Source organism: Haliotis rufescens, unplaced genomic scaffold (assembly GCF_023055435.1).
Source record: "Haliotis rufescens isolate VD_foot unplaced genomic scaffold, xgHalRufe1.0.p SCAF_6, whole genome shotgun sequence".
NCBI classification, from domain to species: domain Eukaryota; kingdom Metazoa; phylum Mollusca; class Gastropoda; order Lepetellida; family Haliotidae; genus Haliotis; species Haliotis rufescens.
Genome location: NW_025964334.1, coordinates 56,315,272 through 56,341,846, shown reverse-complemented (window position 1 = coordinate 56,341,846; position 26,575 = coordinate 56,315,272). Strand labels below are relative to the sequence as shown.

The window sequence follows — 26,575 nt, the reverse complement described above, 5'->3', positions numbered from 1 at the left end:
ACATACAAGTAGTTCAGAGTAGATCTTTGAAAGGTATTTAGATGTGATACACATAAGGAAGAGAATATATGGATGTCAACTTCTTTATGCTTACTCCTTCATCAGGTGATGAAGGAGTAAGCATATATTCCGTTCCTCATAACAAAGAAGTTGACATCCATATATTCTCTTCCTTAGTTCAGAGTAGTTTTAAACAATGACGGTAAAATATATATATCATGAATACCGGCAAATATGAATATATACAATTAAATATATAAAACTATGTTTCTGTTTTGTCATGGTATGGTGATTCTAAATCTAAAATATAGCTTGATATGGTTCAACAAACAGTGTGTGCACTGTCCATTGTGATACTTCTACTTAAGTATATTAAAAAGAATGTTTAGTCAATTGACATGTGTTCATTGTAAACAAGGATTAGTGTCACAGGATTACTAAGTTTTTCATCTGGTATAATGCACTTCCTCGATTAGCATAATTAGAACAGAGTTTGTAATTAATTAGTTATATGCGGATTCGAGTTAACCAAGGCAGCTAGCATTAGTGGAGAGTGTGAGCAGCTGGAGAAGAGGCGAGCAGCTCAATGTGATTTATGAATTTGTGGAATTTTAATAAATAAACGAACGCCTATAACAAAAAATGCAGTCGAACATTGAACACACATGTACAGAATCGCAAATTATTCCATCGTACATTTGAGGGTAAACTAGAACGAAGCCGTGCAGGATGCCTTACAGCGATTTGACTTCAGAACACACAGTGAGCTCCTTGAAGTTTATTAATGATGATATTTTCATTCATATGGCAATTATGAGCGCTGACTCTATATGTGTTCGCAATAGAACAACATCAAAACCTATATTTGTTAAATGCAACAGGTTTAACGCATTCAGTATTGTACAATCATTATTATAAAATACAGCATGTTTATATATGTGTGTTGCTACCCCTCTCATGTCAAATACATAAATGAATAAAAAAAAAAAAAATTACTATTAATTTTACATTATAACTAAAATTATGGAGCCTAGCATGTCGCGCCAACAAACTATTGTATATATAATTCCCCTTGGGATTTCTGTTTACTGTGTTTGCGGCTGGGTCCAGACAATTCCCCAAATGGACCATCCCAAATACTACTGTGTAAAGTGCAAAACCTAACCTTAAAATGAAAGGTTTTTTTATCAATGACTTTGGGAATAATATGTCAGTCAGATTGTTTATGGCATTCAGATATAGTTGAAACGGTAAGCCCTATGATTAGCCTAAGAAGTCTTAAATCGATGTCATGCTTACATAAAATAGTTATGGTTTGAGATCACAAACTTTTCATGTAGGACAGTCAGACTTTGGGTGGGACAGAGAGGGTTTGTTCAGCCTCTACTTCAGTTTGTACATTCTACCAATGGCAGCATCTCACACTGGCGTAACCTACTTTGAAAGACATACGACAGGTTTATCTTGTCTATTGGACCATTTCTTGGCATATGCTTCGACAGCATCCCTAATGATTTTAAAGTTGTGCTCCCAATTTTTCGGGTTTGTTCGCGATATTTCAGTTTGAATAAGCGACGAAAAGAATTAGCATTGAATTTAATTTCCGAAGACTGAAAGATTCAAAGGAATTATAAGAAATTAGTTGGGGTTTTCAAATAATGTTTACAATGCATTCCATTTCTATTGTCCAAGGAATGAGGTTACCGGTTAATGAGGTTAAAATTCATTTAGGTATACTTTTAAAAGTGACTGGAGAAAATCTTAGTTCTCTTTTATGAAAACAATCACCTCAGTCCCCAAAAATGAAGAACACCACAACATGACACATCCCCCTCACCACCACCCGCCACTGTATCCACATATCACATAGTCAACCCCTTAATGATACTTTGTTTGTTTGTTTGTTGTTTAACGCCGCAATCAGCAATCTTAATTATACTAGTTTATCAATTCATTACTGTTTGTTTTACGTATACACTTTTCATCTTATGGAAACACAAAACACATGCGCCCCCAATTTGTGGTCAAGGGGGAATATTGCTTTACAGCGAGACAGCGGTAACAGGAGATATACATATCGCTTTCTCGTCTTGTGCTATCGCTCTCTCGGCTCGTGTTATCGCTTTCTCGGCTCGTGTTATCGCTTTATAGTCTTGTGTTATCGCTTTCTCGCGGCCATAATTGAAGGCAAGAAAGCGATGTCCCCTCTCGGCTACCATACATTTTGCAGAGTGCTACAACAACATGGCCACACGGACCCCAGCAGAATATCAAAATTAATATTCTTGTAAGACTTTTTAACTGGTATTAACGTAGAAAATATTATGCATGTATAAATGATTCCCCAACCTCGCGTCCAAGTAGGCATTGAACATTGAACTGAATAATGTCTTTATAGAATGGAATGTTGAATTTTATTGACACAGGAAGTCCTGAATTGTCAGGAGTTGTAAATTGTAACATGTTGTTTGTTGTTATGTAATTTGAAATGATTACTAAATGCATTGATCAACAATATTATTCTTTGCAAAAGGCTCCAAAGACAAATATATGTGATTGTGAGATAAGAGACAGTGTGGGTGAAAAATCACATTTTGACTTTTAAACATATTTTAAAACTAAGGCTGAAATATATTTATTACAAAGCTACATGGCATCTAACATTTGGACTCATTTTCCGACTTATGCCTGTTTATGCAATAATTGCAGTTTTCAGTCATGTCTGATGAATTGATACTTAAAGGCTTTGAAATAATGTGTTTATTTCATTACGCACTAACGAGAGAAAAATAAGATATTTGTGTACAGTCCGATCTTGGCGATCTTCAATGAAGTTAGTTGACGTCAAATGTCTTTATGACGTCACAGCACAATTGTATCCTAGCACCCATAAGGTCCCTTGGTGGGTCACAGTTAACACTAATACTGTTTAACATATCAAGCCATTGTAAAGTCCATTGCCCCATTGACATGCGCCTTTTGGAGACGTTCTGAGGGTGAATGTTTGTCTCCAAAAGTATGAAGGTTAGTTCATATATATTTAGAGTGAGTGAGTGAGTGAGTATGGTTTTCAGCCGCTTTTAGCAATATTCCAGCAATATCACGGCGGGGGACACCAGAAATTGGATTCACACATTGTACCCATGTGGGGAATCGAACCCGGGTCTTCGGCGTGACGCTTTAACCACTAGGCTACCCCACCGCCCCTTATATATTTAGAATGGAATCTGGAATATCTCATTTTCTTGTGGTAAACCTGGTTGAAGTGATCGCTCATCTCCCTCGTAAACCACGCTCGCCACGATCCTACCTGTCCTGAAAACAGAATCAAACTCAGTTATGGGTCCAGACTCGATTATTTACAGACTGCCGCCATATAGCTGGAATATGGCTGTGTGCGGCGTTAAACAACAAAAAAAAACAAAAAAACTTATCAACCTCCAGTGACGTCATCCTATTGTTCTCCAGTCGGGTTAAATCTCATAAACAGGGACTTTGTAATGTCCCTGGGATTTTATAGGATATTCAAGTCATATTTGCTATATATTTTGTTGTAATATCCCAGGGATTTTTTATAATGTTCTGGGTATTTTATTAATATAACTTCCGTTCAGATTGTAACATGTAATTAAATGTAAAATCAAATGACAAATGTTTTCTTTATATTCCCGAGGATCAAACTCGCAACCTTCATATCTGTAGCCCAGTGAGTGTACCACAAGGCTAGAGAGGTGTTGATAGGTCGCACTGCTTTTTAGAATGTCCTTTTCAAGATCCGTACGCCAGCAACAGATATGTTCGAAACATGTTGATAAATGTTGTTTTAAGGTTCAAAATCGGTTTATAAGTAAGATAAAACTATTCCCCTCGAGATGCGGGTTTTAAATATCATAACAACCCTCGGACGTGTTTTATCCTATACAAACAGACTCAGTTGTAAATAAAGTGTACTGCTTTGAAGGAGGATAAGGTGACAATATGGGCAGTTGAAGACATGTCTGATGTCATCCTAAACCAACTTAAAAGAAAACTATTTGTTCGAAGTGGGCACCTCATGCCTTCAGTGTAGGCATACAGTGATACAGAAGTGCACTTACTTACCGTCAAAAGAAACGACGTCGTGAATATCATACATGTTGGTAATTATAAGATTTACTCAAATAATGTGAATTAACAAAATAAGTGAGTGAGTGAGTGAGTATGGTTTTACGCCGCTTTAAGCAATATTCCAGCAATATCACGGCGGGGGACACCAGAAATGGGCTTCACACATTGAACTCATGTCGGGAATCGAACCCGGGTCTTCGGCGTGACGAGCGAACGTTTTAACCACTAGGCTACCCGACCGCCCCAACAAAATAAGAAATGTTTCGGCCGAGACATTAAAACTTCTCCCTACTGTGATGGAAAACGAACATATATAAATGTTGGGGTTTTTTTAACGTATAAGCAGCAGAATATCTGCACTAATACCAAAAGACGTAATTCAAAATTTATAAATTGTTATCCATTTCAACGAAATCAGCAAATGCTCTATCGTGTGATCACTTGATCGTCTGCTTTGTTTACATGTCGCCGTTGCCTCGCACGAGTACCGTTGAGAGGTATCAGGCAAGAAACACATACCTGTTTATGCAAATTGTGTGAGTGACGTGTGATACCGGTGGGGCATGACATTCGTACCCTTTTCAAGAATACCTAGTGCCATCACTGATTGTCGGTGATCCATTCATCAATCTCATTAAAATCAGATCTTGGTTCTCGCTACCGCTAAACAAAGATCTGAGGACATCCCATTACGGGTCCCGTCAGCACGACCTTTAATCCAACCAATGAGAGCGTCGCTTACCAGATCCTGAAAGTGACAGTCGGAATGTGTTTTATATCATGCAACCTCGAGATATTTAACACGGGGTATTCCGAACGACAGTTACGGGTTTAATGATTATATCCATACAATCTAGGCCATCTATAAGCCATTCCAGAATGTTGTTTTGGTCAGTTTAAAAAGTTTTAATCGAGAATACGTCAAAATATGTTTCGAAGCGTAATGGCCAGTTTGAAACTAGTGCCGTAAAGCTCGAGATAGCTGCCTTCTGATTGGCAAATGTCGATTTCTTGTCAGTCATTTCATTGCTCGGTCAATGTTCGCGAAAGGTCGTGCTGACGTGACCCGTAATGGGATGTCCTCAGATCTTAAATTTTGCCTTTGCCAATAGCATCTGTTTGGTAGAATAATCGTGACTGGTTATGCGTTGGCGTTAACCTTCTTTATTCTTTGTCGAATCAAGTGACTGGGATACGAGTAGGAGTTTCCCCCGGGAACATTTCAGCCCAAAATGAGGTAATTATCCTTCCGCTGGGAAATGCGTACAAACAAACAATCAGTTGCTCCCTTGTTTGTATATATTTCTAAAAGAAACTGAAAATGCTGATGCTCTGATTTTGGTCGCATCCTCAGCTGCAGATGGAGACCCTTTAAAACGTGATCATTAACGTGACAAATGCAAGGTAACATACAATGGGATTGGCCACAGGGACTTTCTGTATGTCTTGTTCGGCCAACTAAACAGACATACATATATGGGTGCTTGATGTGAACTGTGTCAGTATAGGCCGCACTCAGCAATATTCCAGCTATATGACGGCGGTCTGTAAATAATCGAGTCTGGATAAGAAAATCCAGTGATTGACATCATAAGCATCGATCTACGCAATTGGGATACGATGATATTCATCAACCAAGTCAGCGAGCCTGACCACCCGATCCCGTTAGTCGCCTCCTTCGACAAGCGTAGACGCCTTTTACGGCAAGCATGGGTTGCTGAAGACCTATTCTATCCCGTACCCTATTCGACCATCGTATGCTACCGGGGATACATTTTACCCCGGAATTTCCACTGGCTAACAATTCTTAACCAGAATCCCAACTTGGTAACAAGCATAGGGTTGCAGGGGGCAATTATAAACCAGAATCCCAACTGGGTAACAAGCATAGGGTTGCAGGGGGCAATTATAAACTAGAATCCCAACTGGGTAACAAACATAGGGTTGCAGGGGGCAATTATAAACCAGAATCCCAACTGGGTAACAAGCATAGGGTTGCAGGGGGCAATTTTAAACCAGAATTCCCACTGGGTAACAAGCATAGGGGTGCAGGATGCAATTATAAACCAGAATCCCAACTGGGTAACAAGCATAGGGTTGCAGGGGACAATTATAAACCAGAATCCCAACTGGGTAACAAACATAGGGTTGCAGGGGGCAATTATAAACCAGAATCCCCACTGGGTAACCAGCATAGGGTTGCAGGGTGCAATTATAAACCAGAATCCCAACTGGGTAACAAGCACAGGGTTGCAGGGGGCACAATTATAAACCAGAATCCCAACTGGGTAACAAGCATAGGGTTGCAGGGGGCAATTATAAACCAGAATCCCAACTGGGTAACAAGCATAGGGTTGCAGGGGGCAATTATAAACCAGAATCCCAACTGGGTATCAAGCATAGGGTTGCAGGGGGCAATTATAAACCAGAATCCCAACTGGGTAACAAGCATAGGGTTGCAGGGGGCAATTATAAACCAGAATCCCCACCGTGGAATGGGTAAAGGTAAAGGGTTAATTAGAATGTTCTGATTTCCTATTTTTTTTACCTTTATTGTAGTTAACGCTCTCTCCATTCAGTACCTCGGTGATGTTATATTTATTCTTCTTCATGTTCGAGATATGACACGCCGCTGCTACCTGACCACAAAACTCGTCATCAGCGTCCATGCCAAGAAATCTATTCATTCGAATTATTTCTCCTCTCGGATCCTGAAAACGGTAATGGTTCACATTATTGTTATATCGAAGCTATCAAGGGTAGAAGTATCTTGGGGGCGTCAGTGATGAAAGTCGGTATCGGCACGATAATGAAAACAAACGCATATCGCTCATTCGACTGGGTTGGAAGTTTACCTTTATATTTCTGTATGTTTGTTGTTTAACGCCGCACTTAGCAATATTCCAGCTGCATGACGGCAGTCTATAAATAATCGAGTCTGGACCAGATAATCCTGTGATTGACATCATGAGCATCGATCCACGCAATTGGGATACGATGACATGCATCAACCAAGTTCGCGAGCCTGGCCACCCGATCCCGTTAGTCGCCTCTTAAGGGGCATTCACACGGTACAACTAGTTGTATACAATTTGTTGCATGCAACACATTGCATCGTGTGAACGGGCAAGTCGGTCCAACTTTTGACGTATGCAACTTAATGGACGCGAGTTGTACGAAATAGGACATGCTCTATTTTCATGCGACAAGTTGCATGAACGCAGCCAATCAAAACGCGTATGAAAATCACGTGACACTTACACGTCAATTTGTAAACAAAAATGGCGACGCCGATTCACGTCGGTAACTCCTGTTTTTCGGTATCCTAAGTGTCACCACTCAATAAAGCACCTATGAAAACCTAAAAAAAACCTGTCATTCAGTCATCACAACCAAGTCCATGGTCTAGAGGGAAGGGTATCTGCCCGGAGAGCGGGAAGCCAGTGGTTCGATCCCCTGCCAGCAGCCAACAAGCCACATTTAAGGATTGTACTTGTTATTACCCTGTCTGGTGCTCTGAAGTGAGGGGAGGCAACAAGAACTGACTCGGGGTCAGTGTACTGTCTGGATGGGTATTCATGTTAAACTGGGGACACGGGTGGCCCAGTCGTCTAAGGCGCCGCGATTCGCTGTGCAGAGTTGCGTCCCTTGGGCACGCCAGAAACCTTTGATTGTGGGTTCGAATCCCGGTTCGCCCCAATTATGTTTCTAGGTTTGTCAGCACCATACCCGTGCTCGTTGGTTTCACCGAAGAGGTAAACGTATGAGACCTGCATCACTTCGGGCTTTCCTCCCACATGAAGCTGACACGCCGCGATATAACTGGAATACTGTTAAAAGCGGCGTTAAACCCAACTCACTCATGTTAAACTGCGACATTGTATCTGATCGGTCCGTACAAGTACAAACACACACAAAGGCACAATATTTTACTGACGCTTCATTAGTCAAATTGATTGCTTCAGTTATATTGTTTGAAGTCTTTGGTTTGTACTTTTGGATAGCGTTAGGGTTGCTGTATTATTGCGTTTGAATTGCCACTGATTGTGGTACCAGAGGTCAATGTCCATCGACGTTCACGGTCAATGGATCAATTCGGAAGGTTCACTCTCGACGAAACTATTATACAACCCAATCATGATTGGTACTGAATGGAAGCTCGGTCAACAAGCTACCCAACTACCTGTCCCATACAATGAAACGGACATGCTTGTCGTAAGTAACGACTAACGGAATCAGATAGTCAGACTCGGTGACTTGGTTGACGCAATTCGTCGTATCCCACAGATCAATGCTGATGATGTCAGTCTTTTGTTTGTCTGGTCCAGACTCGATTATTTCCAGAACGCAACCATATAGATGGAATATTGCTGAGTGCGGCGTTACACAACAAACAAACTGCTTGGAATTCCAAAGATCAGTTTGACTGAACTGAGCTGAATTATATTTACACTCAGGCCGCTGCCAGCGCCATCAGGGGTACAAAATTATTTCAACAACATAATACATATCCATTTAAATATAGAATATATGCAAAAACATCTTGGCCGAGCATGCATGCATATTTATACAGATTCACTAGGGTAGCAATATATGTCCAATTCAGAAAGAGGGAGAGTTACTTGATAGGTTTAAACAATGACATGGTGATTTTATAGAATTTCGAAAGTTTTCTCAATGTTCCTAGTCGTGAATTATTGAAAAGTAAATTCATTTTATGCATATTGGGTTTAATGTAGTAGAATCTGTGTAAAAAATGGTTTCTTTCGTTTTCTAAAGATGGACAAATAAACAAATAATGGAATTCATCACCTATGTCAGATAATTTACAAAGTGGGCATTTCCTTTCGGTCAAAGGTATGTTACTCCATCTCACAGTTTCAATAGGTAGATTATGATTACAAGTTCTAAACTTAAGTAAGACTCGCCAAACGTTTTACGGCAGTACGTTTAAATAATATTCAAAATCATTTAGGCAATCATTTTTTATGATACTATTGATTCCTCTTTTATTTTCTATGTTTATCAATCAGTTGGAAGACTCATTACAGACATATGGTGGTAGAGGTATATTTGTCGGAGAAGATTTTAACGATCTGATTTTATTGCTGTATGCTGATGATCTATGTATATTTGATGACTCAGTTATTGGTTTGAAAAGAAAAAATAATATTTTATCTTCTTTTGTAAAAAGTGGGGTTAGAAAGTAAACTTTGATAAAACTGAAATATTAGTTTTCTGAAATGGTGGAAAATTTAAAAATGCTGAAAAATGGTTTTATGATGATGTACATATAAAGATAGGAACATTTTATAGTTATTTAGGTGTTGTATTTTCAAACCGATTATCATGGTCAAAATGTGGGCAAACTTTAGTCCAGAAAGCTAAAAAGCTCTAATTCCCATTAAGCAATTACACATTAAATTAACTCCCTTCCTTTACCAATATTGTTTCAAATGCTTGATACGCAAATAAAACCAATATTATTTTACTGTTCAGAAATCTGGGGAACCCATAATTTGAATGTTTTAGAAGTCATACAAACTAAATTTTGTAAATATTTACTTGGTGTCGGGAAATCTAGTACAAATGTTGCTATTTGGGGTGAATGTGGACGCTATAAATTGTATTGTGAGACTTATGTACATTGTTTGAAGTATTGCTGTAAACTAACCACTGTGTCAAATGAAAGATACCCTGGACAATGTTATAACATGATATATAGATTAGATCAAGTAGGAAGAGTAACCTGGTCTACTAACAGTAAGATTTTTATGTATTATATATGGTCTTGGTTTTGTAGGGGGAAATCAATCTGTTGGTCACACTGATTTATTTATATGTGAGTTTTCACAAAGAGTTAAAGATTGTTATATACAAACATGGCATTCACAAGTTAATGATTACACACATTTAGAATTGTTTTCGTCACTCAAAACAGCATTTGTTATTGAACCGTATATTTTAAAAATCACTTGTAAAGAACTAAGAAGAATGGTATCACTGTTAAGAATTGGACAATTAAATATCATGATGAATATTGGAAGAAAAAGTAATATTGATTTTAATTTTAGATTTTGTCCTTTTTGTAAGAACATCATTGAACTGAATTACACGTTATGCTATCATGTCCATTATATGATGATATCAGACAGAATCACATTCCAAATATATATTGTAAATCTCAGTTATTTAAGCATATAAGCTCAGGCAAACTAACTGATTTACTTCAATGCTGTAAATATATTAAAGAGACTATTGTATTACGTTCATCCCATTAGTAATACTTGTTTAATGTTGCACAAATATGTATATTCCATATGTCAATATTTGTTTGTACATGGGCCTGTGGCCTGTATACTGAATAAAGGAATTGATACTATACACTGTGTGTGCCTTTTGAAGACGCAGCGTACCAATCTGGGGAATGGAACCAGGAACTTCGGAATAACGAGCAAATGCTTAAACAATCGTTTACTCCAACCCCAAACGCTCAATGTGAAGGAACCTACTGATATGAGATCTTCATAGTGCACGACGAGAATGGGGTGATGTTGATGTTGCAACATAGCTTGTTCCCAGCTTTTCACGTGATCAAACCAGCTACCCCATTCCACTGAAACAGTTACAATGATTAATGATTATGGTTTTACGCCGCTTTTAGCGATATTCCAGCAATATCCCGTCGGGGGACACCAGAAAAGGGCTTCACACATTCTACCCATGTCAGCATTCGAACATGGGTCTTAGGCGTGACGAGCGAACGCTTTGACCGCGAGGCTACCCGACCGCCCCAAAAGAGAGCAGTAAACGTGAGAGAGAGAGACAAGACAGCCGTTCTTCATGCATATGAACTGTATTATTTATTTGTTTGTTTGTTTGTTTGTTTGTTTGTTTGTTTGTTTGTTTATAGTATTGTTTGTTGTTAGATGTTTAACGTCGCACTCAGCAATATTCCAGCTTGGAATTTATTGGATTGTATTGTTACCTTAAAAGGAGGTATGTCTAAAAGGTGTTAGTGAATAAACACACGTAACACGTCAATTAAAAGAACTAAAGCATATTTATTTTCAAGTTGTATCTTAGATATGTAATCATTCACAAATTGCAGTTGGCAGAAAGGGGATATATCCAAAATCATATGAATGGCAAAACGCTCACTATTATTTTTAGCGCATGTAAAATTTCACGGATATCTCTTTTCAACTCTCAGTAATATCTTATTAATTTGCAACTACAATCCATTCATGTTGTGTGTGTGTGACCTTTGTGACATCGCCCAGTCTATTAAAACGCGATACTACGATTCTGTTTTCATTGTTCGTTGTATAAAGCCGCACTTAGCAATATTCCAGCTATATGACGGCGGTCTGTATATAATCGAGTCTGGACCAGACAATCCAGTATTTGACATCATGAGCATCGATCTACGCAATTGGGATACGATACCATGCATCAACCAAGTCAGCGAGCCTGAACACCCGATCCCGTTAGTCGCAATTTACGGCAAGCATGGGTTGCTGAAGATCTATTCTACCCCGTATCTTCACGGGTGTAGTAGTAGTAGTGGTGGTAGTAGTAGCAGTAGTAGTAGTAGTAGTAGTAGTAGTTATAAACTCACACTCGCCGTCCATAAATAACTTCAGCCAATCAGGAAACGGGCAAATCGTAAGCCCGCCTCGGTACCTGAAGTTCTTCTCCATGAGCTGATACCATGACACGGCCACATCACGCGGGTCTCTTAGAAGGTAGATGACTTTCACACGTTTTTCCATGACCTGTTTCGGCAAGCGACAGAACTGCATGTGTCCATTGAATACTCGAGGGGAGGTCCGAGCTTCCAGTGTCTTCGAATTCACTTTCTCCACGTGCAGATCGTGTTTGGTGTGGGGAACAGTTTCCGTAGACTTGTTCAGAAGCATGTTGAGGATTTCGTAACACCAATGTGTACCTAAATTAGGAAAGTCAAGAAATCGGTAATAAACGACGATAACGAAGTCTTTGAAGGGCATTTAGAGTAAATGAGAGGGTATTCCAGTAATATCACGGCGGGGGCCACCAGAAATGGACTACCCACATTGTACTCATGACGGGAATCGAACCCGAGTCTTCGGCGTGACGAGTGAACGCTTTAAACACTAGGCTACCCGACCGCCCCAAAGGCATTTAGAAGTGATTTACATAAGGAAGGCTTCCTGTTGTCCATCGCTATCAACAGTCAGCACTAATTTACTGTTTTGATTTACTTGGCTTACATTTGTCCACATGTTGGCTTACATTTGATTGCTCATCACCTATCAGGGCAAATTATCAGTTGGTTTCCCTTGTTAAGTTTCCACCTTTGTTATCTTATTTCTTTGGTTGTTCTTACAGATACATATATATATGTTCTTTGCCTCAGAGCATTTATTCATCTGATGAAGGAGTAATATGTACTCCGAAACGTCGTGTTCCCCATAATAAAGACGTTGACATCCATAAATGTTCTTCCGAAGATAACGAACATTCAACAACGTAAACTCACAAGTTATAAAGAGCGGAGTGCCAGAAGACAGGAAGGTCAAACCAAAAGACGCTAAGAGATGGTACGTGTTTCTTTGTCTAGTGATTGGCATAATGATTGAAGGGGTAAAACAGGGACAGGTCGACTCGGAGTTATCTGTATCTTAATTGCGGCATAGTATCTCGGATGGCTGGCATTTTAAAACCAGACATTGGTCCGAACTAGTACAAGCAGCCCTTGCACATACACAACGTGCATTCACGTCGCTATATAAGTGCAATAATATGTTAAACCGCATTTCACCACACCTATAAAAAAGTAAATGAGAAGGTTTTGACAACAAATGTTTACCTCGTTCTTTCGACTACTGTCAGTCAAAAAACGTCCAATTACGGTCGATTACTGCGACAAACAAACACACGTCAACGTGTCCCCGCCGTGATATCGCTGGAATATTGCTTAAAGCGGCGTAAAATCATACTCACTCACTATTTGATGGTGAGGTGAGGTGAAATTGGGTTTAACGTCGCGTCCAAGATTATTGCGCTTATATAGCGACGTGCATGCACGTGTATGTGTGGCTGCTTGTACTAGTCCGGACTGATGCCGATTTATAGTGCTACCTCACTGAGATACCATGCCGCAGTTTAACATGAATACCCCACTCAGACACAGTATACTGACTCCGAGCCGACCAGTCCTTGTTTTATCCCCTTAATGCCCAGCGCCAGACAGGGTAACAACAAGTACAATCTTTTAACGTCTTTTTGTATGACGCGGCCCGGGATCGAACCCTGGACCTTCCGCTCTCCGGGCGGACGCTCTACCACAAGACCACGGAGGCGGTCACTATTTGATGGAGTCATAAGGACATGTGCATGGTAGAGACGGAACCGGAAGTGTACTCTCCTTTCAGACGATTATGATTACGGAAAACATATACACACTCTCATAGGGAATGCTTGTACATTCATACTGATGTATTCAGTCAATAATGGCATTGTTTGATTATGCATGAAGCTGCATACTTTGTTCCAGTTGAACCTTATGCAAACAGTGCACGGTAAAATGTGCCCATTTACTATGTTGTTTGTGTACTACAATGTATTTTATGAATATAATATTATGTAAATATAAATGTATACTACGGTTATAACGAACTCAAATGGACCACTAATTTTAATTCGTTATAACCGTAGTTCGTTATAAGCATTTGTCATCCAAAACTGGCTCTCACAGGAGATATCGCATGGCTGAGATCAAGCGATTTATTACTTGCCCGTGATAGATCACCTGTTTACTAAACATACAGCTGTATTACACATTGCGTAATATCAGAGTGCGTGCTTATGTACTACGGGAACACGTTACTCTAACAAACATTGAAAGTTCTCAACATCACTTGGCTTATTCAACGACATTGCGTGATAGATTATAGATCACTGAGAGGAGCTCCTGCACACTCAATGACCCCAGCAACCCCGTTGCTAGGCTGACGTCACATGACATTGTTTTGCCGGATGATCTTGCAACACAATTCCACAAACACGTCATAGAGTATTGTGACGAGATTGTAAACTTTGTGGTGCAGGTCCCATTCCACAAGGCGATCGTATTTTAGCGCAACGACAGTAGTAAGTTTCTGTACTAGTACTAGTATGTCAGGTACGATAACCTTAGCGCTACGATAACTTTGTGGAACGGATGCCTGAATTCTAAATGTAAGCCGTTGTATGATATTAAATGAATATGTGTCAACGTTTGACGTGTTTGAAGTATTATTCTGTTAAACTCAATTGGATAACGTTGTGGATCGCGTAGTTGTCTGCCTATTCATACACGACAGTGAAATTCTAAAAAGTTACAAATGGCAAGTAATAAATAAGATACTGAACTCGCTCCCGTGTAACACCAATTATATGAAACTCGTGAATAGTTCTGGTATCTGACTCGTTTTGGCTCGCCAAATACCAGAACTATTCATAAAATTGGTATTACACGGGAGCTCGTTCAGTATTCTATATATCTACATTGTAGATGTCGCTGCAATGACATTGCATCACAATGCGTTGGAGACCATTGTGACATCATTGGTTACAATGACGTCACAATCAAATGACATCACTAATGGCTCTGTTACTGAAGCTGTCAGCAGTACTTTGTACACTTAAGTTACTGCTTATTACTGTCTACAAACTGAAGAAGATGGAAGAATGATATCGGATGATAAATAAATTTTCACCTTCGTGTCTTTTGATATCAAATATATCAACACTCGTTGATATATTTTATATCAAAAGTCACTCGGGTGAGATTCTCTATATGTACAGCATACATACAACAAATGGACGGAACCAAGAAATAGTTCGTTATATCCTTCAGTTGGTTGTAAGCGTGTTCGTTATAAACGTTGTCTACTGTATAGACAAACTTTTAGCTGCAACCAGACCCCAAGCATAGGCTTCACAGTTAAACCCATAATAATCGAACCTTTCATCGAACTCTTTTATCATACTCTAACGTGGTAGACGTAAGCCAGTTCGCAGGTTCCTTGCTTGTTGTCAGCAATATTACAACCATGTCAGGAAGCCTGTAAATAATCAAGGGTGGGCCATACAAACCAAGGGTTGATAGTATGAGCAACAGTCCCCGCCTGGCCACCTGATCAATTCATTGACCTTCTGAGAAAAGCATATTTTGCTGGAGAGTAATTCTTAGCCTGATTTCCTACAGGGACGCAGCAGATATAAAGCTAAATAGATGTATAGCGGGTAGAGTGATACATATTGGTATAGCTGGTAGATAGATAAATTATGTATAGCAGGGAGATTAATACATCATGTATAGCGGGTAGATAGATAAATTATGTATAGCAGGGAGATTAATACATCATGTATAGCGGGTAGATAGATACATTACGGATAGCAGGTAGATAGATATATTATGTATGGCAGGTAGATAGATACATTATGTGTAGCAGGGAGATAGCTATATTATGTATGGCAGGTAGATGTAGGTATGGCTGGAAGATAGATGCATCATGTATAACGAGTAGATCGATGGAAGTTCGATACATGCATAAAGACATAACACTTGATTAATTACCAGATCGCATGTATCCACATATCATGACATCATCATCCCAACACGTCACTTCCGACATGTTCCTAATTACGTCCTCGCTGTAGAAGAATGGATACCGCATGCTGTCTACCTCCAATAGTGGTATTGCTAGTTCAGGGAAGTTCTTCGGCGATACGTTGACCTTCGGCATGTCTGGAAACCTGAAATAGATATCATAACAACCTTCCAGGTATATCACGGCATGTCAGCTTAACATGGGATGAAAGCCTGAAGAGATGCATGTCTGAGATATTGAACCTTTTGGTGAAACCCACGGGTATGGTGCTAACAAACCTAGAAACATAATCGGGGAAAACCGGGATTTTAACCAAGGGTCATAGGTTTCTGGCGTGCCCAGGTGACGCCACAATGCACAGTGAATTGCGGCATCTTAAGACCAGTGGCAATCACCATCTTGCAAAATAAAGGAGATGGTCTATCGGAGGTATGGCAAGATGTATTTGGTATCGTTGGAAAGGTTGGAACCTCTAGTTTTCCAAAACAGTTTGTGAGTTCTCTCAAATCCTGCACAGTGGTGATGCATTAATGTCGTGGTACTTCTTTTGTACTATTGTACTCTGGACTTATCAAAGGCAGTTGTTACATGCATTCTGGATACATACTCATCACAGTAACATCTAGGAAAAACGTGTATGTCTCCCAGCAATGCATGCTCTCACTGAGTACGATACAACACCACCACTACTTATAATAGGCAAGAAAACAGATTTCAAGACTGTGTGATCATATCGAATTTTGAATGGTTTATTAAAGTTTGGTCTGTGTATTTTGGATACATCACCAACTGTTGGGCGACAATACATCCTTGGTTTGAATGGAAAGGGTGGAGATTCTTGATGAAATATGGCTCCACATTGCAACCACCTCAGACAAACCTGCTTCGTCATTTGGATGCTATGTCTCGAAATCATCGTCCACTATAATGAACATATACTGACCTCGCCCATACATTTGTAAAGAAATGTCTGAAGGGAGTATAGCTGTAATATATAAGGATACGATACATAAATGTGTACAGTATAATCACCTGTGTTTGAAATAACCATAATAAGTGAGAAATGTTCAATTTTAGTCAGGATTTCCTACAAAACTGATTAATATCACCTTGACTTTTCCCCTTAACGATGCTTCTCCAAATGTATTAATGTCATGCAGGATAACATGTACACCTGTAAACATCCTTGAAAAGCAATGTTTAGTTAGCTAATGCTATTATATAATGTATTTCTATGATGCAATTAAAAATGCATGGTTAGCAATTTATTTATACATGCTGCTGTTCTGCTGTACTCAGCAGTTAAGAATGATGCATGATAAACATTCAATTTTATGTGAATAGCATCCAATGATTGTTTAGCTATCAGTACTCACAAAAGCACTTTAGTTTAACCGTAAATGATGCTTACGAAATGCCATGTTGCTGACAATCAACGTCTGTTTGCCGTGGGTAACAGGAATGGCGAAAAACGAAGTGGCCAGACATTAATTGTTCATCGCAACATAATACCATCTCTTTTATATGTTATCTACAGCAGGGCAACACTCATGGCTTGCCACGGGCCGGGCTTCCACGTGGGCGAACGTCGACAGGACAACCAGATGCGGTTGGTGCATCTGCGGAATCGATACCAAACTGTCCCATTCACAGTTTGGACAATTGCTGAGTTGAGACAAATTAGTGGCAACACCGTACAAAATCCGGACCTGTTATCCAGCGATACGAGTTTGCTTCCACGTCATCGGCAGGTACAGAAGACATGACTGGGGCAGTATACTGTTCACAGATGTGTCCACGTTGCACCTACAAGGGTCAACAGGTGTCCAAGAGAACGTTTCAGTGACGCTTGCGTTACTTAACGTCGTCAGTTTGCGTTGGTAGAACATGGGAGAAAGAAAGTCATCATTGTTAGTGGTTATTTGAACGTATCAAGGATGACAATGTTCGAGATCCTGGTCGACCCTTTGTGCAATCGCCCACATGTTGCACTTATTGTAACAGACTTTTGAAGCAGCATAACATTTCTGTACTGCCATGGCCGGCTGATGTCTGGGATCAGATGGATAACGCCTACGACAGGACCCGAACCAGCTGGTAACGCAAGCTCAGTTGGGCCAATCATTGATTGCAATTTGGAATAACATCCACCACACTACTTTCAATCAAAGGGTGTCTTCAAAGCGCCGCCGCTGCCATGCCTGTATGAACGCAAATGGTCTCCACACCCGATATTGACATTGTTAATTGCGATGTCATACCACCCCTCCTTTAAGGTGTACCGCTCTGTCTCCTGTTACCAGGTTTTGTAAGTGAATTTGTTGTGATAAAACATTGACCATGACCAATATCATGTTTATATTTTCCAGAACATAACATTTACACCACTGTTTTACAGTTACTTTTGTCAGTTACTATGTATATTAATATCAAACATACAAAGAGCAATAATGTTAGAAACTGTGTACCTATTCATGTACAAGACCCATAACAAACACTAACGTTATTGAGGCTTTCATCAAAGCTTGGACCAAAGATATCAATAAATGTTCATTTTTACATGTAAACCAATTATACTTAGACAATTAACAATAATGCATTATCAGTGCATTTTAACCAAAAATAAAGCATACAAGCAGATGTCATTTCGTTTGCACCAGTTATTCCATTATCCTACAACTGGTCCCTTAGGAGTCTAGTCGCATCGTATGTATATATTTATTTCAAGTACTGAGTCTTATGTTTACTTTTTCTTATTTTGGTCAGGGTAAATTTGGCTCTAATAAAGGTAAGTTCCAAATAAAATAAATACATAATTATAAGGTGTGGATATTTTAAATTAACAATAAGACCACACTGTTTCACACAGACACAGCTCTTTTTTTCTGTTTGATAGACCTTGTGTGCTGCAGGTACATGGCTGGTTCCCCGTTTTGAATAACTCATATGAGAAAGATTATCCTGCTTTGTGCCACTGCGCATCAACACATCTCCAAATTTAGAAGAAGTAAGTCTTTCACTTCTGGCATCTAAACACGGGTCAGTTTTATGTTGATCTCTTGTTAAATTCTCGATACGGTGGGCATCTTCCTCTAACCCATGCATACAATCAAATAATGCCTTCATTTCATCCTGACAATCACTGGAATGAAGGTCTACATGATCACAATATGAAACGGAAATGTTATGAAGGGGAGACAGAGAGGGTTTCATGTTTGATGGTGTAGAAGGATTAGAGACGGGATACGCGATCGAGGTCATAGATGCCAGCAGTAGGGAGACAGAGAGGGTTTCATGTTTGATGGCGTAGAAGGATTAGAGACGGGATACGCGATCGAGGTCACAGATGCCAGCAGTAGGGAGACAGAGAGGGTTTCATGTTTGATGGTGTAGAAGGATTAGAGATGGGATACGCGATCGAGGTCATAGATGCCAGCAGTAGGGAGAGAGAGGGTTTCATGTTTGATGGTGTAGACGGATTAGAGACGGGATACGCGATCGAGGTCACAGATGCCAGCAGTAGGGAGACAGAGAGGGTTTCATGTTTGATGGTGTAGAAGGATTAGAGACGGGATACGCGATCGAGGTCATAGATGCCAGCAGTAGGGAGACAGAGAGGGTTTCATGTTTGATGGTGTAGAAGGATTAGAGACGGGATACGCGATCGAGGTCATAGATGCCAGCAGTAGGAAGACAGAGAGGGTTTCATGTTTGATGGTGTAGACGGATTAGAGACGGGATACGCGATCGAGGTCATAGATGCCAGCAGTAGGGAGACAGAGAGGGTTTCATGTTGATGGTGTAGAAGGATTAGAGACGGGATACGTGATCGAGGTCATAGATGCCAGCAGTAGGGAGACAGAGATACGTGTAAGGATGTGGCCAGGGTCTATATACTAAATTTACTGCTCATCAAGAGATCACATCAAGTGAGAAAAGCGACAGTAATAATAGCAAGAAATATAAGTAAACAGATAATGACTTTGTCAAGAACACTATGTGTAAGTGTATGTGAAAACATTTGATATAATTGGTGTCACAGAAACTTGCTTGGGTAATGTAGAGGATGTAAAAGACACTTTCACGGACTTTACTCTTTACAGTAAAGATGCTAGAAGACTGACCAAGACAGGCATACGTTCAGGTGGGATAATAGTACATGTAAAGAATATTAATCAACTACATCGATAAATTAAATGGTTTAAAATAAAGGAAAATTGTATGTATGAATTTTTGTCTGTTGACTGTAAAAGTGGCATCGATATATTTCAAAATGGTTTGTTGGACATTTTATCAGAATTTAGAGATGCTAATGTCATTTGTGAGGGAGACCATAACACCAGAACAGGAACGAAGTTGGATTTTGTAGAAGATGACATTATTGAATATATCGAAGCGCTGGAATCTCAAGCTGGGATTTTATGTGCGATTGTTTCAGCTTAAATCAAGTTTCAAGTGATAAAAATGTAATCAATTTCGGTAAATGTTTGTTCGAGTTGTGCTCGTCATGCAACATTCATGTCATGAACGGAAGATCAGGAATTGACCGTAAAATTGGGGATTATACCTACATTGGCCAAAGGGGACAAGCGTTATCGACTATCGGCAGCATTTTTTGCCAATGACTTTTTTCTCCAATCACGTGCAGTCACCTCATCTCCCGCTCACCCTGAAGGTTACAACTTGTGAAGTTTGGGCAATAACACTGGTAACCATCAAAACTCATTCGGATTTAAATGGGTCTTTAAAAAGTGTGAATTACTTAGAGAAAACATCTTATCGGACCACTCACAAGAATTACGTGATAAATCTGTTGATATGATTTTGATAACATTGATAGAAGTATAGAGTTTATTACAGATGCATTATGTGTCGCGGCAAATGACATGAAAGAACCGGCTGGAGAAAGTAAACACCATAATGATTTTTTTATACTGAATGTGAACAGTTGAAACGTAAAAAATGTAGAGCATTGAATAGGTAAACTGAGTAAACTGACTTATCCTCTTCTACCTTGCCACGTTTCAGATGAAGAATGTTGCATTTGTCGAGTCCAAAGGACATGCCAATATCATTAGATAAGGAATCGACAATAAAAATATGTTTTTTAAGTGTGGATAACCTTCCTCTTTGCTAAGCAAAAAGCTTAAAGGATTTAGTGACAAACAGAGAAGCAAATCGCCCTTAAGTATTCCTCTTCTATTAGAAATGGGTTCCGAAGACACCACCGCCCCTCCAAATACATCTCAAGTTGAGTTGCCCAGCAATTCACTGAAGACTTGAGTACAAGTAGCTGTTCGGGGAGGTCAATACATTCCAGTGACTTCACAATCCATTCGTGAGGTACAGAATTATAAGCTTTTCTGTAGTCTATCCAACACATTGAGATGTACGGTTTAGCCTCTTAAAGGATCATTTTCTGAACCAGCAGTTGATCCTTTCAAACCCAACATCCCTATCGGCTTCTTTCTGCTCCATGTAAATAATGTTATTGGAAGCACAGTATGATGACAAAAGATCTGTAAGACACCCTGTGAATATTTTGTACTGTGTATTCAGACAAGTAATAGGGCAGAAGTTTTGAGGGTCAATCAAATCACCTTATCATTATTTTTGTTTACAGCTTAAAATAAAAATGCAGCAAAAAGGGTTTGGGTGATCTTGGCACAGTCAGGCTGGTTAAGCTCATCATCAGCTGAGGGCCCTCTACACGGAGCCCAGACAGCAAATGGGACTTCTCCCAGGAAGCGCTGCCTAGTCAAACCCACCCAGAACTTTTTGGAGAATGTGAAGAGACCCCAGCACTGCAGCCTTCTGCATTACCGAGATTCAGAAGGGCTGTATTCCTTGTACCTAACCCAGATACACACCCAGTGTCAGTCAACAGATTTGGAGGTACATTTGGCGTGACATTTCGAAAGCAAGGTATGCATATTTGCCATGTTTTCTCAGAATCTTGTCAATCACATGTGTGTTAAAAGGGACAGAAATTTCAATCATATAAATGATTTCATTGGATTTATCAAAAAAGGACAAGATCAGGTTTGTTGGCCTGGATAGGTCTGAGGTTGTACACCGGCTTATTCCAAAGAATTTTGTATTTGTCATCTTCCATGACGCCTTCTACATATTTTGGGTCGTACCATGGATGTTCCTCTGTGTCAAGACCACAAGAATTGTAAAGACGATAATATAACGATCGAGCCACTCCATCATGTCACTTAAGATAATGTGTTTGTGCTAAAGCTGGGCATCCACTGACGATATGTTGGTCAGCCTCAGGATCAGGTTTGTTTGCTATTATTATCATCATTATTATTTTTATCATTATTATAATCATTATTATTATTATTATTTACAGATTAAAATAAAACATGCAGCAAAGAGGGTTTGGGTGATTCTGGCACAGTCAGGCTGGTTAGGCTCATTATCAGCTCAGGGCCCTTGCCCCTTCTACACGCAGCCCAGAAAGTGAATGGGACTTCTCGCAGGAAGCGCTGCCTAGTCAAACCCACCCAGAACTTTGGGAGAATGTGAAGGCTCCCCAACACTGCAGCCCTCTGCATTACCCAGATTGTTAGAATTGCTGTATTCCAGAAAAGCAAATCGCTCTAAAATATTCTTTTTCTATTAGAAATGGGTTCCGAAGTCACCACCTGCCCCTGCGAATACATCTCAAGTTGAGTTGACCAGCAATTCATTACAGACTTGAGTAAAACAAGCAGTCACTCGAGGAGGTCAATACATTCAAGTGACTTCAAAATCCATTCGTGAGGTTATAAGCTTTTCTGAGGTCTATCCAACACATTAAAAGGTTACGGTGGTAAGTTTAAGTCTCTTCAAGGATCATTTTCTGAACCAGCAAATGATCTTTACAACCCCAACATCCCTTTCTGGCTCCTTTCTGCTCCATATAGATAATGTCATTCGAAGCACAGTACGATGACACGAGCTCTGTGAGACACCCTGTAAATAGTTTGTACTGTGTGTTCAAACAAGTAATAGGGCGGAATTTTTTAGAGTCAGTCAGAACACCTTTCTTTGGAAGAAGTATTGTTCGACCTTTGCAGAACCAAGGCGGAACATCCCCTGCATACACAAGAGAATTACAACAGTGAAGTAATGGCGTTTTGGACACAAGGGAACAGTTTCGAATACCGGTTTCTAATATTATCAGGCCCTGACGCCGTATTAGATTTGGACGTTTTAATGACATTTTTCAGGTGTTAGGAAATACACCAATGGTGACCTTACTTTTTCATGCACACTTTTATTGCAATCCTCTACCCATGGTTCCTCGAGGTTACAGTTGCTGGGTATAGACAACAACTGTTTCCAAAACCTTTCACTGGAATCAATGGTGGGTATTATTATTATTATTATTATCATTATTATTATTATTATTATTATTATTATTCAAGTAACTAATAAACACACCTGTCACTTAAGATGTTGGCTGTCGGGATTCAATTACGAACCAAGCGTGGTTGCTGTCCAATATGTTGGACAGTGGGACACAATTTAGTGTGTATTTTGCACGGTTGGAAATTGAAATTAACTATCCGGATCCGTAAAGTGAGTTTCCGGATAAAAGTAGCAGTTTATGTAGTATTTATTTCATTTCACATATATATTGTCCGGCAAAAACTTGTGTGCAGAACGAAGCTGCCGTATGACTCATATCGCCAGCTGACGAACACATGGCATGGATATGGCGATCAGACATACTAAGACATTCACACACACACACACACACGTGTTTGTTTCATGTAATGTTTAGTTTTTAATTGCTTTGAAAGGATATTTGAAATCACTCACTATATTGAAAACAGCATTATTTACAAGTAATTAGGTCCGATTCACAAGGTAAAGAAACTTTGTCGGCTTCACATCGTAAGTATTTATCTCCCTTTTCATATACGGCGGCCCATTCGCGCCACACGTTTTCAAGCTTATATAGTACATTTTCATCGCAAATTTCTCTATGTTCCCCTCAATGGATATTTCTAGACTTTTCGAATGTTAAACGTACATATATTCTGATTGAATTTCATCAGAAATTGTTTCTGTTGCAATTAGTTGGAGGTCAAACCGTAGAATGACTGGACTATTATAGTACCAAAAAAGGATAAGTTGATTGTTTAAGTTTAATGCTAATATATGAAGTAAGATCACGACTGAATGCCTAGAATAATGGTTAGTCTCTGCAAATATAGTATTTGGATAGCAATAAGCAACTACATTTAAAGGGAAAAGGAACCCCAGCGCCTTTGGAGATTCAGGACACGTAGAAAACCCTACATGCTTCATTTAGCTTCATAACATTATAGTAAAGGCTGAACGGAAGGGGAAATTAAATGGTTCCGAGACTGAGACGGACTACTTAATACCTAGGACCAATAGATGGGTCATCTGGGTCACGTGTAGTGCAATAATAATGTACTCTAAGTTTTGCTTGGAGTTTTACACTTTCGCCTCGGTGGAGTTGGGTCTCGAGGTCTTGTCTGTGCTCAAGACAGATAGAGGCTTCATGACAGTACTTCACAGGAATACACAGGCACAGCTGTTGCGCCTCGCGCTTTGTTCTCACAAATGTATCTTTTAATCCCCAAAAACTACTATCACTCATGCTCCATCTGTTACATGTCCTAAGGACGTCTTTGAGAATGGGTGTAACTGTAACAAGCATCTCACATCCAGCTTGTGGTCCCGTGTACTATACATTGTGTCGGTTGGTTGGTTTGTTGTTTAACGCCGCACTCAGCAATATTCCAGCTATATGACGACGGTCTGTAAATAATCGGGTCTGGACCAGACAATCCAGTGATTAAAATCATGAGCATCGAATCCACGCAATTGGGATCGATGACATGTTTCAACCAAGTCAGCAAGCCTGACCACCCGATCCCGTTAGTCGCCTTTTACGACAAGCATAGTTACCTTTGACGGCAAGCGTGGGTTGCTGAAGACCTATTCTACCCCGGAGTCTTCACGGGTCCTATACATTGTGTACAACAGGTGCTCATAATATTCCAGTTAACTACATTCTTACCTAATCGTGAAGCGGCGCCAGACGGATATACATCTACCAATTGCTCCAGCTTGTGTGCAAATCTACACTGCATGTGAGACGCTCAACAGACATGCTTGACGTGTGTTGATATTATATGTATGTAGATCATGTACGTACCTGTATGATGTATGTTGACGGCGAGGTTTTAAACACGACATAGGTCTCTACATGAATCTGGATCAATAGTCCCAGTGAGAGTTGCTGGAGTATAATGCAGTAGGGTTAATGTTGTTACATTTAGTAATACCGTCTGTAATTTAACCTTGGTTGAAATTGTCTCGGATGACAAGAGGGATGACTTCAAATTTCCAACAGTAAATAACATGTCACAACTTTTGAAGTACATTGGTCCTTATTTCAAAATCCAACTCTTACTCTTTATATGACTCTTGTCTTCAAAAGGTTTTGCGGTAGACGTTAGTCATCAGTACAAAAATTATGTTTGGTGCAATTTCTCATTTTCACCATGTGTTTCCGTGGAAGATTTTTCCAGTGACTAATTGACTTGCTTTTGCATGTGTTTGTGACGGTTGCAGAATACTGTCACCTTCTCGCGAACTCTTAGTTTCGTACAATGAAATCCATCAGATTTTTTTATTTATGTGAATGTGTGGGTATGTTTATCTGAGTGTGCAAGTATGTGTGTGTGTTTGAGTATGTGTATCTGAGTATGTGTGAGTGTGTGAGTATTTATGTGAGTATGTGCGTGTGTCAGTGCGTTTATCTGCGTGTGAGAGTGTGAAAGTATTTGTATTTGAGTGTGTAGGGTTGTAGTAAAGCAGACCTGGCGAGAGATGCAAAAACATCATATGTACCGTGTACAATTAGCATTTACAGTCTCGAGCCTTGGGACCCGAGTTTCGAGTGCTTTTTATATTATTACTTAACTTCATGCTCTGTGATCATCTCATACGAGTCGTGTCAGTTTTCGTCTATTTACTGTAAGGGATACGACCCTTCAGATACCACAAGCACCCACCCGGCTATAAAACATCATTTCTAATGCACAACGAGGCCGACTGATTATTCGTCCTCCAAATATTTCAATCGCAAACACAGAACTGTTATTTTTTACCATTCAATAGCCAAACAATCGAGTATCACTCACTTTGTCTTTTATTGTACCAGTGAAACTGAAAATGACTGCTACCCAAACAAAAGCCGTTTGACATGGATTTGGGACAGGTTGAAGGTGCTGTGAAACATATTCATTTAAATGAATCTGACCTCTAAAATCTGTGTCAGAAAGACGTTGCAAATGACATTATTCTCATGTAATACGACTTGTTCTTCATACTGATTATACTCAAGGCCTGACACAATACTGAAGATGTATATTTACCTTACAGAAACTTGTAAGTCGAATGAAAATGTTCCTGGTGTCACAATGTAAGGCACAAGCAACACATCGCCGGACGCTCGTCCAAACCTGTTTGACAAGGCCGTGAGACATGCAAGTTGTATACTTTAACGCTCTGCTTGCCGCATATATGTTATATGCATATATTACTTTTGTTTGCTTCAGGACCGACGTTGTTAAAAAAGCTGCTCACGCTGGTCTACACACAATGTATGTTTGAAATGTCATACTCTTTAACTCTTTAACTTCCCGAACAAGATGTGTAAATATGTAAATCCAATATTTGGTTCTAAGTTAGGGCTGCGTGATTTGTGTTCAACACCGCTTTGAACAAGATTCCAGTTATAGTGAGTGAGTATTGTGTTAAGCAGCTTTTAGCAATATTCCAGCAAT

General features: G+C 39.7%; 1 protein-coding gene across 1 annotated transcript; it reads right to left on the bottom strand.

The window, feature by feature from the left end:
* Window positions 1-266: 266 nt before the first annotated feature.
* Window positions 267-26,260, bottom strand: LOC124146885 (sulfotransferase 1B1-like). The gene is made up of 6 exons (XM_048386723.1): window positions 26,165-26,260; window positions 15,716-15,894; window positions 11,729-12,058; window positions 10,620-10,723; window positions 6,656-6,818; window positions 267-3,315 (listed from the first exon to the last, which is right to left on the bottom strand). Exons 2-6 carry the CDS (start codon window positions 15,882-15,884, stop codon window positions 3,188-3,190), a joined length of 894 nt encoding a protein of 297 aa, XP_048242680.1. The 5' UTR covers window positions 15,885-15,894; window positions 26,165-26,260; the 3' UTR covers window positions 267-3,187.
* Window positions 26,261-26,575: the final 315 nt, after the last annotated feature.

Coding starts and splice junctions, on each gene's coding strand:
- LOC124146885 (XM_048386723.1), bottom strand. CDS start 15,884: ATGCCGAAGGTCAACGTATCGCCGAAGAACTTCCCTGAACTAGCAATA. Junction 12,059..15,715: donor ATGTGGATACATGCGATCTG/GTAATTAATCAA, acceptor TTCCTAATTTAG/GTACACATTGGTGTTACGAA. Junction 6,819..10,619: donor ACTATGAAGATCTCATATCA/GTAGGTTCCTTC, acceptor TACCGTTTTCAG/GATCCGAGAGGAGAAATAAT.